At 33.6% G+C, this 14,293-nt stretch overlaps 1 protein-coding gene across 1 annotated transcript in view; it reads left to right on the forward strand.

Moving 5' to 3' along the window:
* The first annotated feature begins 660 nt into the window (after positions 1-660).
* LOC148603039 (multidrug resistance-associated protein 1-like) overlaps positions 661-14,293 on the forward strand; it is a 45,857-nt gene continuing 32,224 nt past the window's right edge. Inside the window, exons 1-9 of the mRNA XM_088553361.1 lie at positions 661-738; positions 2,447-2,623; positions 6,819-6,941; positions 7,474-7,602; positions 8,289-8,420; positions 9,974-10,035; positions 10,350-10,487; positions 10,871-11,140; positions 12,581-12,770. Coding sequence (XP_088409487.1) covers positions 700-738; positions 2,447-2,623; positions 6,819-6,941; positions 7,474-7,602; positions 8,289-8,420; positions 9,974-10,035; positions 10,350-10,487; positions 10,871-11,140; positions 12,581-12,770 — 1,260 coding nt within the window. The 5' untranslated portion in view covers positions 661-699. The remainder of the gene's footprint in view (positions 739-2,446; positions 2,624-6,818; positions 6,942-7,473; positions 7,603-8,288; positions 8,421-9,973; positions 10,036-10,349; positions 10,488-10,870; positions 11,141-12,580; positions 12,771-14,293) is intronic.

The raw sequence follows: 14,293 nt of genomic DNA on the forward strand, positions 1-14,293 counted from the left end.
CAAATGGTGGAGGTTACCTCAGAGTTGTTGGTTCGTTTTCAAAACAAAAATCATATATATACTAATTCCAAAGCACTTACGTACGTACCGGCATAACAAACAAAAAATGAAGGAAAAGTAAGATGCAAAAACAAAGCAAGAATTTTTATAAATCAATATCATAACCAGGAAATAATTGGAAATAAATATTATGGCTTCCACAATAAATAAAAATAAATTTACTGATCGCATTTTTTACAAAATCAATATTCTGCCCGACCAAAACTGTCAGCACCCTCTTACCCTTACTCATTGTACCTTGTTTCAAATTAAAAAAAAATGCTTTTGCAGGAGCGGAAAGGAGTGGGGTCCAATAAAGAAACAAAGAATGGAAGTCCAGGTGGTAAAGGGAATCGGTTCTCGACAAAAAAGGGGGTGGTCGAAACCATCCATGTCCCATGTGCCTGTGACAAAATCTCTTATCCCCTTGTTATCATCTTACCTTTGTTATCACCGATCCTAATTCTTGTATAAGATATTGACCTCAGATAATATAAGGTCACTGTCTTCTAAGCATAAATTACGGTAAAAATTGATTGATTCCGTTAATCGCAATAATCACAATCATGATTAAGCATATAACGGTTGTTCACCCACATATGCCAAAAAGTAGAACATCGAGAATATTTAAATACACCTTTCAATAATGAGACGCTAAAAATGGAAGCAGATAGCTTTTGTGGCGGTGAGGATATATTGGTAAGCTTTTTAAAAAAATTTCTTACTTTTTTTCTTTGTATTCGTCTAAGTGCACTCATACAATTTTGCGTATAATATACATGCTCCAATTAACTGGTAGGTCGTTTTTAATTCTATCATTGCATAGGAAATTAAAGCAAGTCTGTTGTAATAAAGAAAATGAAGCAATATCTAGGTCGTATTTATTTATATATCGGATAAGTGGGAAGATTGTTTACATTTTCGAAGGCTTTTAATAACCGTAAAACTACTTTCTATTTATAAACCCATAGTCGACTTACTAAAGCAAAATTAAGTTAGACTGAAAAGTGGATTAATTGATCTACATGTTCACCCCGTCATTTATTTATAACATTTTATGTATAATATGTAGGTTTCTAGCTCAAACATTTAGATTACGCGAATATTTGAAAGTATGCATCTATTTTAGTATAGTTTAAAGGACAAAATACCAGAGTCGATATAGAGAAAAAAACATGACTGTCCCATTTTACTACGATTAATTCGGTTAGTTACTGTGGGATAAATGCAGATGGGTTAACTGGGGAGGGGGCATATATTAAGCTATACAAAAATAATAAAATATAGAACCATATTTAACTGCACTGAATACAATTAATCATAATGTATTGAAAACTAAGCTTCCTAAATAATGCCAAATGACAATGGAATATTCCTTGATGTAGCCGGTAGACTCTCATGCGAGTAGAAAGTCCACAGCCCAAAAAAATGTATGTTACTATACCAAGTCCAATCCCATACCATTGACAGGCTTTCTCTTATATACCCATGGTCAGATTTCCGACACCAGCACTCAGTAATATTAATGACCTGAACATATTATTATAATTTACAAAGCAGATCCAGTATTTCAGATTTGGTGGTGGGGGGGGCTTGATCGTATCAAATGCCGAAGCGAAGCAAACACAAATAGAGACAGAATTTATGAAACATCAAGATTTCATGCAAGTTTGTTTTCCCTATTTAAGGGGGCGTACGCCCGGCGCACACGTACTACCTATCACAATTTGAAAAAAACATACACCTAAAAATAAGTGCTCACGAAACCCCTATAGAGCTGCGAAATGACAAGTTCCTGGTGTTATGTATAAATAGTTTGTTTAACCTATATTATATACAGCTATAGTGGGACAGATGACTAATTTATTTGACAATATGCAAACATGCAATATGCATATTCATGATCATAAAGAGGCAGACAATTTTGGGTTAAACTTCTAGAATAGTGTCGGAGGTACGATAGCAAGGATATGAAAGTTTGAAATTTATAAATTTGGTTCAGATTGTTCGTTATTTATTGCAATTTGGGTCACTGGTTTCATCCACAATCATTTCCAAATATTCATTACTCCCATCCTACATGTATTTTAACATACGAGGTATGAAATTAATATCTTCGCCAAATCAGGGAGTGTCGATTGTGGACGGGCGGATACAGTACAGGAGATCAGCTAGGTTAGATTGCGTAAATTAAATTAAAGGCCGAACGAAGCGTGGCAAGATAATTTTTTGGGGGGTATAATTCGTGGAAAGTCATGAGTTCATGCAAAAAAAATATAGTTTTAGGAGCGACGTACGCCCAGGCCAGCTTTTCTTTCTTGGAGGCTTGCCTGGTGAAACTCATTCACAGGTTAAATGTCTCATGTATATTGTAGCATCAAAATTAAAACATATGGTTATGTTGTAGGACAAGCAGTTACTACTGAACAATACATTTCCAGAGTTTACTGAGTGTTTCCAGAACACTCTTTTGGTTTGGATACCATGTGGATTCCTGTGGATAACCGCTCCCGGTTATCTGTATCATCTCATCTCAAGTAAAGGATCTCCCAGACAACACTCATTTCTTAACATATCTAAAACGGTAAGTATGGAAAATTTGTGAATGTTAGATTAAAGATTCGCTTTGTTTCTGCTTTTGTTCATGTGGTTCGGTCGCCGTACTTGGACGAAAAGCGAAAAATTGTAATGGTTTCATCCCCCCTCATTTATTAACCCCTTTGTGAACAGTTTTGTAATACACGTACATGTACATCTTAGCTCTTCTGAATCGGGTGCAGTTTTATGGCACGAGTTGATACATTGTAGGTAAATGATATAAGCATGATGTATGTATATCTACTTATTGGTTTATTTCTTTCTAGATTTTGTCATTCTGTATTAGAAAATGAGATTGATTTTAAGTTAACATATCTTGTACATTTGTACAGTCCCTAAAAGTGATCCTCTCAAATCCTTGTAACCAGAGTCTAAACCAGAGATTCTCATAAGAGGGGCCTCTGACTGGTCTAAGAGGGGCCGGGTCTGTCATGGCTCAGTGATTTCCTGTATAGGTTTCTATTCAACTGTAGACTACATGTACTGCACTAACTACACTAGTCTGAATTTCCTGTGACCCTGCAACCCTCCTCCTTTTTATTTGGATATTGATATAAAAAAGAGGAGGGTTGAATGGTCAGAGGAAATTCGGACTATAACTACACAATGGTACTCTTCACCAATAGCATCTCCTGTAAGTTCTTGTCACTGTTGAAAAAAATGATCAGTTGATCTGTCATAAAGTTGGGTTGATCGGATCAGGCACTGAAGTACCTGTATTATCTGGCACATACATGTACATATAACAGAAACCTGAATAATCTGGCATTTTTCCAGTATTTAAAAAAATAAAAGTTATTTTGCCAATTTTTTTTTTAAAGTTGTAAATGATAAACAACATTTCAATAAGTTGACTTTAGAGATATCTGTTACTCAGTTAATAAATTATGATAGAATATCATGACATTTGCTGAGATAATTATTTTTCTTAAAATTTCCAACTTTTGATGATTAAGGAAAAGAAAATTAGCCACTCAAAATGATTTAAGTTTATTTGGACACAAAAAGATTGGGGGGGGGGGGGTGGGGTTGGCTAAACCAGGGGTCCCAAATCTTTGACCAGGAATTCTTTTTGTGACTATAAAATATTGCTAAGTAACATGCTTGTTTGATTGTTCTTGTTATTAAAGTGATTTCTTGTTATTTTTCAATGTTTTGATATGAAAAATATTTAATTTTTATATTTTAAAAATTTCATAGGGGAGCTCCCTTAGGTTTTTTTATGTTAATGCTTATTATACATGCATACATGTGAGCGAGTGTTTCTTTTGTTGAAATTCGTTGATATGAACTTGCAAACCTGTATTTATTTGGTACCAATTTGATAGTTTATGTAAATGCAGAGACTATATACATATTTTCTGTAATTTTAATTGATTTTCACACCTGATCTATGTGAGAAAAATAATTCTCTTCTCTAGAGAGATTCAAGTTCTCAGGTGCTGATTTGCCCAAATAGAAAGGGGCGAATGGTTGTTGTATAACTGTATTGCATTGTCTATAAAATCTTATTGGCCAAAAGCGACGCTGCGATGTTTCTAAAGTTGTTCTCCCATAACAACTCTTGACATCATGGACAGAAGCTATACATTTGTATGTACATGTAGCAGGAATTTCCACCATGACACAAATGCCGAATGACGCCAAATTAAGTTTTTGTTTTGAAAAATTAAAAGAAACAAAATCTACAACTTAACAGATATAATTTTCCACAGTTTCAATATCTCAACAAGCCTCGATATTTAAACTATGAAAATTTTCTCTCGATTTGAGATATTTCCATAATCAACTCCCTATTGTTGGAGATTCTATGTAAACACATACAATAGTCTTTGCAAGCATGAATATGACACTGACTGAAAAATAGGATATCCAATATTGTATTCACAATACAGTAATACAGCTTGTGTTATTAGGGATTTAAATAACCTTCTTTTTTTGAATGCCAAACAATTTTATACTTTATATGTATAATTCTTTAATATTTTTTTTCAAATGAAGTGAAGCAAATTATAATATTTGGAATATATACCTGTACATGACGTACTAGAAAATGACCTGGTTTATTTGCATTAAACATGAACCCCTTTTTTGATATGATTCAATTCAAATTAATAGAGGAGTGAAATGTTGGTAGCAAACAGTTGATTTTCATGAGTTGGGTATGAAATTTTATACCCCCTGCACACAAAATCTGAGATGAGTATACAGGAATAATGCTGGCTGTATATCTGTCTGTCTGTCCTTTCATCTGTCAGCCCATTTGTCAGTCCCTCTTTTCACTCATCTGTCCATTTATCATTTAAGCTCAGCTCCTTTAAAATGGTTCAACAGATTTAAGTAAAATTGTTATCAGAGATTAGGTATTTATATGTGTGTGTTTGGAAACCAATGGTCCACCTGAGGAGAACCAAAAGTCCTAAATAAGGTGTCAATAAACAGGGTTGAAGTTCCAGGACCTTTAGATAAATGCAATTTCAAAGGCTCTAGGTCAGATATTGAAGGCCCTGGACCTGGCACTGTTAACTGACTAGTAATGGGCCCACTCACAACACAAGTACAACAGCATATCTTTTACTGATAACACTAAACTACATCCACCAAGTGACAATGACCTGAAAGCTAATATACAAGCATAAGAAAACAACAAAACAGAAGTTAACATGGACCACCACTAATTAAAACCTCTGCAATAAATTTTGGTGCAATTTTGTAGTAGATTTGGAATCATATGTTTATATGCTTGAAGGAAGATGCTTGCAAAGGGCAATAAATACTTACAGATGAGTCTCATTTAACACAATTTCGGATCAAATGGCCACCAATCTGTCCAGCATCAAAAATGCACTTAACCTTGATCTATAAATTATAAGTGCATAATCTATGTGCATGTTGGTCAAAAGTAGTTAAAATAAAGCTGAGACTGTATAATTTAAAATCATATTCGTGATTTACTACATAAATGTATGAATATTGTTAATATGTGTGAGTAATGTGGATTTTCAGTATTATTTATTCAAGTCAATTTTGTTAAAAATGTCTAGAATCCCTTTGTACCATTAGTGTGATGATTTTGAAAGCCTTATTTTCCAAGCTTCACAATGGTAAACAACTTTAGGATGTCATTAAAATGTCCTGAGATTATAATTCATGATGAAACATTGAAAATTACTTTTTTAAGATGTGAAGTAATGGAAACATTACAAGTTGTTAGTGAGACCTAACATGATAAACACCTTGTAATCCCTTTTCCTAAACTACTCAATAGATTTTGATGAAATTGGCATCATATGTAGATGTGCATGTAGGAAGGGAATCGTTGCAGGTTAAAAAACTTAAGAGGATTAACAATATACATGTAACTTTTGTACATTTTTGTAAGTCAAACTAAGGAGGTAGACCTAGGGTAAGGGACACAACTCTTGCAAATCATTGGAATGTATTCAGCATTTTACATCAATCTCATGTAAGCATTAAAGTAACTTGGATTTATTTCATTCTGTGTCAACTGGAAGCTGGATAGGCTTCGGTGAAATTGAATATGATACAATCATACCACTCATTTCAAGAGTTCTGTCCCATATCCTATGTCTACCTCCTCCAAGTGGTTAGTGAGACCTTGGGGATATTCTTTTTGTGAGCTTGTCTACTTTCTTTCTAGTCAATCCTGAATTTTATTTTGTCATATTGTTTTGTTCCTGACCATTTATTTTTTACAGCATATTATTATAGTTATATGTTTTTGTTATGTAATAAAGTCAGGAGTTCAAATTAGTATTTGTCTGAGGTGCATGACCCTCAATTTCATGATGAAGGATCTTTAATGAAAACCTTTTACTTTCCTATAGGGGATGCAAAAAATCCAGGACCCTTAACAAATCATGTCGGAACTATCTTTTTTGTCTTGTAAGATAGGTTCCTTATATTAAATAAACGTATATGGATAGACAATCTCTTGACAGAGGATGGTGACCTTGATCTTTGACCTTGATGTCAAATTTATCATTTGTTAGCTTTTAATATTAGCAAATCTTGTCCAGATTGAAAATATTTTATCTTTCAGAAAGGGATGAAGTAGAGATGGATTCCAATTCATGACGTTGCCTTTCTTACATGAAGTTTTTGTACAATATTTTTAGTTCATGTATAATTATACGCTTACATATATTTGACTTTTCCAGTTTCTCAGTGGAGTTCTTTTTTTCCTGACCATTGTTGATGTGTTCAAAGCTGTCAGTGATCACCGAGAGACTCCAAACACAGTAGCGTTATATTTAGCTGTTGCTATCAAACTCTTATCATATGTAAGTGTATGATAGTTTTTAAAGTTAACTGGGAAGGAGTTAGTTGCTTTTTCAAATCTAGAATTTCAAAGTTGAAAACCTGTGATAATTGATGTTCTGTTCATTTTGTGTAATGCCAGCTTTTGATTATTATTATTTTAGCACGTTTCTACAGCCAGTCTGATTTTGCCCCCAAATTACCAGGATACATATTTTTTTTCTATGTTTTACTAATGTATAAATAGACTGAGAACTACATATTATTGTTCCCTACATCTGGTCTGTCATGTCTCCTACAATTTGTTTGAGACTCGCGCTTTTGGAAGCTGATTTGGCACCATTTTCCTATGATGTGTTGTTTTTTGCTGTTGGTCTTCTAAACTTTTGCCAAGTCTCAGGCATTTGCTTTTTGAAACCTTGGCATCCCTGCTAGATATAGTACCCTGTATACCCTTTGGCTGCGCCTCAGGATATACTTTGGTACTTTAGGTGTGCAAAATCTCCATATCTATCCAGATTTTAACGTAACTAATTTATAATATTTCTATTTCAGTTACTTACAGTATTTGAGATACAGCTAGAGAGACGCCGAGGGTTTGTCACTTCGGGTATCCTCTTTGTTTATTGGTTCCTTACTGTAGCAGCATCTATAATACCATTCTATAGTCTTATTATTAAAAAGGTATCACAATACTTCAATTAGAAAACCATCGTCTGTTGTATAAATAAAGAATAAAAACATGGCTGAGCTAATATCTTTTCAACAGGGTAATATTTGAATTTGGAATTATTTTGGTTTTAAGAAAATAAGTGAAAAAATTATTTATTAAACTTACCCTACCATTGGGGTAAGTCATGCTGTCACGAGTATGGGAGGTTAGTAAGTTTCCTTGACATTTATTATCCTACTTATCCTACCCCAAAGTATTACGGCACAACTAACCCCCCTGGTAAGGGTTAGTTTTACAAAATTATTTCAGGTCATTTTCTTAATTAATAAATAATTCCAAATTCAGACAATACTTTGATTTTCATAGATACATGTACAAAGTTTCATTCTGCAAATAATTATAAAACAAAAACAATAATTTGATAGTATGTTCTTTTATAAGTACAAACATCTCCTCTGCTTGTCCTATACCGGTAACTTTCAAATGATGGAATACAATTTCATTTTCAAAAGTAATCTGTGGAGCTGGTGGCTCAAGGCATTGGTACCCCGTTTTGTTAAAAAATTAAAATAAGGTAAATTTTGTGCAAAACTTCGGCAAAAATTGAGAAAATGATAGCTTAGAACCCCTTCCACCTTTTTAAAAAAATATCTAGATCAGACCCCCTTTTATATATTATGATATTTTGTCTTTACAGGTATACAATGAAGACCTATTTAGGTTCTGTTTGTTTTTCCTGTATTTTCTGGTCTTGGTTGTACAGTTTGTTCTGCATTGTATTGCTGAGGAGTTATCGGAAAGCACGTCAGGGAAATATAACATCGGTGTTGTAAGTAAAAACTTAAAATCACCTTAGAAGAAGAATTGACAAGTAGTACTGCAGTTGATTTCACAAAAGTCTGAAGAGGATGTCTGGGCAAAAACCTGTCAGGCAGATCCTATGATATGGTTGGCACATAGTAAATTTTATCCCACTGAATTTTTTGTTTTAATGTAATTGATATGTTTACATGTATGTATTTCAAATAGTAAACAGATTTTTTCAGTGCGGCAATGGATGGCTTAGAAAGTAACATCAAGTACAAAATGTAGAAGCAAGGAGACCATGATAATATAACAAGTTTACTAAGGCACAGACCATTTTCTTCCCATAGGGGGGTCTGGAATTCTATTTTGAGTTAGAAAAATTTTTTCAGCAGCAGCCATAGTTTAAGTTTTTTTTTCATTTAAAAATCTTTATTGTTAAGTAATGTGAGATATATTAAATCTTGATATATTTTTCTGTCCATGGCTGATTAAAAATATTAATTTTGCTTATATTTGGAAAAACTTCATTTTTTCTTTTTAAATCCCAGCCCCCCTCCCACACCCTCTGTATAAATATGATCATTGCCTGAAAGAATACTGGTTTACATGAAACTGAAGAATGAATGAGCAATAGAGTAATCAAGGGAACCAAGGTAATAGCGGTAATCAAAAGAATGTAATCCAGGGACAAAGACCAGACATGGAAAACAGACATTCACAACAAAGAACATAAAGTAACTAAAATCTTACATACAAAGTAACAAAAGTAAATGAGCAACTCGGACTCCACTAAAAACTGGGAGCATGGACCAGGTGCACCGGTAGGGTAAGCGTCCTCTGCTTTTCTAGAAACACCCATCGAGTTGCTCATAAAAAGTCAAGTCCGGGGTAGACAAACGAGGAAAGGAAAACTATGACCCGTTGAATACATCAGTTTACATGGTGCTGATGGATACACCATAATGATCCACGAGTTCATGATGACGACCATAAAACTTCTGTAGTTATGACTTCAATCTTGTAGCAACATAACACTGTTCCAGAAGCCAATTTGTTAGAGTTCTAGCGCGATACAAAAAGTCTGTGTAGTTTCGGCAAGCAATGTTAACCTAAACCCTCCTAATATATGGTGATATAAACCATGTGCACTTGTAGGGGAAGCATCCTCAGTATTTTCTAGAAACATCAGCTCAGTTGCTTATATGATGTAGAACAAGGTTAAAATAAAAGATGCATTTTTACAACATTATGAATAATCTGTTCTCATGGTAGAAATTGGCCTAAAAAAATCACAAAGGTCATATTGTCAGCCATAAAAACCTTTTACAGAAAGTGTCTCCAGCAATGCAATGAAACCAGTAGGGTGAGAGTACTCCTGATAATGCTTTCTGCTAAATTAAGTGCTGAAATTTGTAAAAATCAGGCAATATGGGAGAGTCTCCAACATGAACTGTTCCAAAGATTAATAGGTATGATGGTACGCAAGACTGTAAGACCATGGGGTTAAGTCATTAAAGTTTAGTGAAAAGAATAATATTGTTTAATACATGTACATTATTGTTATTCTTTTTATAGAAACCAAACCTTGAAGTCCAAGCATCTTTTCTCTCTAGAATTACATACTGGTGGATGACTGGGTAAGAAAACCCATGGTTTGCAATGGCAAAGATTTATTCACAATACAGTAACTTTCTACCTCTATGTATAAAAAGTATCTAGTACAGTGCATTTCATTTCTCTGCATCGTCTTCTGTTGTGACAGCCAATGATTCATTCGATAGCATTACCTAAAAATAATCCTTTTTGGGGATACTGTAAATATATTTTAATGATTTTTGTGGTGTACTAATTTTTGCTATTTTCGTGTTCCTATTCTACTATTGTATAACTGAATTCAGACTGATTAAGGCCTCAGTTATTAAATCATGTATTATTATACGGTCTATTTCAGACTTGTTATCACTGGATATAAGAAGGAATTAGAAGAAACTGACATCTTTGATCTACATCCTAGAGATAAGAGTGATGATATTGTGCCAAAGTTTGAAAAAGTTTGGAAAAAGGAACTCAATAAACATACTGTGACAGAGTTAGTTGACCTCAATGAACTGGAGCTTAGATAACCTGGAACCCTATTAGATTCCAGGATATTCTAACATAACTATTCATAAGATGAAAGAGATATCCTGTGGTTATTTAAATCCAAATAAAATATGGTAGAAATTACAGAAGAATCAATAAAAGTGTTTCCAGATTGTCATAATTAAAAAAAAAAGTCTACTTTGTTGGTGTCATTTAAATTAATGGATGCTGTTATATTTCAGAATTTACTGTCAATCATCAGACATGATTTGTTGGGCTTTAATTTTCAAATTTAATGTTCACAAATGATTAAATATCGTCGAATTCCGCTTCTTTGTTTGTTATGTAAGATAATGTCTAAATTATGCCAGGACTTGTTTAAACTTTCAGACCAAAAACAAGTCCTAGTGCCAAGCCATCAACATCAGAAAGGCGAGGTCTACAGCGACAAGACCAGATCCAAGAGGAGACACCATTTCTGGGAAAGGATGGAGAGACAGAAGTGATGATAAAGAAAGGATCCCCTTCCACTGATAAACCACTAAACAAAGCCTCCCTGGCAAAAACCTTATTTAAGGTTTATGGGGCTGACATGTTCAGGTCCTGGGGTTGTAAATTTGTCTATGACATGTTACAGTTTACATCTCCAATCCTGCTGAAGTAAGTTTGTTCCCTGCACCTATATGACTGGTACAAAATCTGCATGCAACATCTTTATTCTAAAGCTTCTATAGTAAAGCTGCTCTTGGTATATTGGTGTACAATACATTGCATGTCCTGATTTACAAAGGATGTTGTATGCAAATAATTAATAAATAGCTTTCAAGTAATGATTGTATGATTAGTAATGAACTTAACATTGTAATTTACTTGACAAATTGTAAAGAAATTAAAATTTGGCAAATTTGGTCAAGCAATTTATAAGGAAATGCAATTTTGTTGCGATTTTATATCCTGTCCTGTTGATTTGATAACAATCCTTTTAATTTTATCTTGTATTTGGAAGAATGTGCACTCCTTGAAACGTTCACCGTTTTATTGTTCGTTCATCCTTAAAATATTGTGTATTTACACATCGTTTTGCGTTTAAATGCACAATAAAAGCACACCGAGATCGTTGGTTTAGATGCACAATAGAAGCATTCGTTGATTTATATACATTCAATATTTCCTTTATTTAACTATTATTTTTACTTTTTGCTATTATTTTTTTGTATTTTCATTAATTCTATTCTCAACTTTTTCTTACTTCATTTATATTTGTTAATATTATTATATTTCATCGATCATCTATCATACATTTACATGCATGCGACTAGCATTTGTGTATCATGTGTTTAAATGTACACTAAGAGCGCTCACTTATCTGGTGTTAAAATGCAGGCTGAGAACATTTGTTTATCGTGCGTTTAAATGCACGATGGGCACATTTGTTTAAATGCACAATAGAAGCAATCGTTTATCGTGTGTTTAGTGAGTGTTTTGTGGGTGTTGAGGTATTATGGGTGCGGGAAACCTAAACCTCTCAAGGAGTGTACATAGGCTTAGCTTGCTAGCAAATCCTTTTGATTTTTAATCAATGAAGTTTTTTTAAATTAAAAATGTTATCAATGAAATAATACAAACTGTTTTCCCAAGAAAATTATCATAATATTATAATTATTCTTGACATTTAACCTCTTTAATTACAACTGCCCTATGGATATGGTCTGTATGATAAAGACATTAACTATTATGGCTGAGAGTGCAAGACTGAGAAATCTCAGACACTTAGGGGTAAGATTTAGACTTTTCCATAGGGTTCAAGAATATCGAATTCCCTGGAAGATGTCTGATAATTCCTAGTCTTGGATTTTCTGGCCATGCTCTGGTACTTAATTTCTCAGATTAATATCAGTTATCTTGGACCAATTCAGAAGGTCACATTTAAAACTTTTCCTTTGTTATAATAAGAAGTCATGAAGCTACAAACATGGCACATTTTATTTCACCCATGGATAAGATATAGAAATCTTGCAAGGCTAAAACTAGCAATACTGTCATCTCCAAATTGAAGAAATGTAAGCTTTGTACATTTTCTTCTTTTTAAACCATTTTCAGTGCACTGATTGGTTACACCAATGCCAGGTCATCAGGCATGCCTGTGAGAGAATGGATGGGCTATATACTTGCCTCCAGTTTTTTTGTCATTGCTATCTTCCAGTCAACTTTCTTCCATCAGAACTTTCACATCTCCATGACAACAGGAATGAGGGCAAGATCAGCTTTGATTGCAGCAGTATTTAAGAAGGTAGGTAAAGTAAAATAAAACACTAGTGGTGGTGAAATGGTGATGAGTTGGTTATGTCAGGTTATTAATTCAAATTACAGTGCATATAAAGATAATGTTCAGAGAACAGAGTTGGTCTTCTTGGTTGATTAAAGCCAAACACCTGATGAACTTCCTAAGGTGGTTAACTAGACAATTAATAGGGAGATTAACCTGTTGATTCAACTCATCTCCTGAACATCTTCATTGTATGTGCTATGATATTTTGCTGTATCCTACTTTCTCTTTGAATGCTGAACTTTGGTCTTGAGTCAGAAGTAAAAGTAGTATTATACACACTCAACTGATATTCAGATATGGTGCAAAAAGGATGAAGTGTGTCTTGGACTTTAAATTATATAGAATGCTTGACAAAAAGATCAGATCAATCAAAAAATTAAATAAATTTGGATAAAACAAAACATTTACTTGGGTACATGAGGAAATTTTTTTTTTATTTTAAAAGTTTTGTTTTCAAAGATAATAATGTTGTCAAGGACACAAACTCTTGCGTTGAACACACTATCAGAAGACCATGTTGGCAGTAAAACATTTTAGAGTTGAATCATGTAATTTTATGCTATAGTCGTTCCTAAAATTCATACCTTTATTTTTCAAACGTTGTATTCCCCAAAAAATGTTTTTATTCATGCACTGTTTTCTGGTCTTCAAGTAAATTTCAGTTTAGACAGCATTGTTGAGTGCTGTGGCATTAGGACGCTGTCCACATAAAAATCAGGAAGATTCTATGATATGGGTGGCACAAGGTATATTTTATCCCACTAATTTTTTTATTTCAGTGTAATATATATATATATATATGTGTTAATTCTATAGAAAGCTTGGAAAGTGTTAGTGTGAAATCTCTCGTGGAAATTAAATCACTGCCTGGTGGTTAAAAAGTCTTGTTCCTTTTTGATCACTGGCTTAGAATAGGCACAAAGATGTTCATTATATATTTGTGGAAGTTGATAAAATTTTGATGACAATATAGAACCAGGAGATGTGGTATGATTACTAGTGAGATAGTCGACCACCAAATACCAAGCAACGAACTCTAAACTTCTGCAAGTCACCACAACTGTCCACAAGGTCTTCAATGATGGGCAAAACCCATACCATAAAGCAATCTGTAAAAGACCCCAAAATGAATGTTGTGAAGTTATATTCATAAAAGACAAAAAATTACCTTATCTTTGCAAAAAATGTAAAAAGAATAACATTGAACATAAAAAACAAAAACAGCCACTGGATAACAGGTTCCTGGCTTGAGACAGGCATATAATGTATGTGGTGGGGTTAAACATGTTTGTGAACAATCACCCCTCCCACTTACATGGGACAGTGGTGTAAAATACAACAATATAATGAACTAAAAAATCTGTTGCATTCAGATTTAACTCTTGAGAACATTGCAGAATACATACACCTTAGCAAATTGGACAAAAGATAACAAGCTATTTCTACCTTGATAGAGTACTTGCTGTGACATCATTACCTCTATG

Source organism: Perna viridis, chromosome 11 (assembly GCF_037379345.1).
Source record: "Perna viridis isolate PV_CMFRI_1.1 ecotype Kerala chromosome 11, ASM3737934v1, whole genome shotgun sequence".
Classification (NCBI taxonomy): domain Eukaryota; kingdom Metazoa; phylum Mollusca; class Bivalvia; order Mytilida; family Mytilidae; genus Perna; species Perna viridis.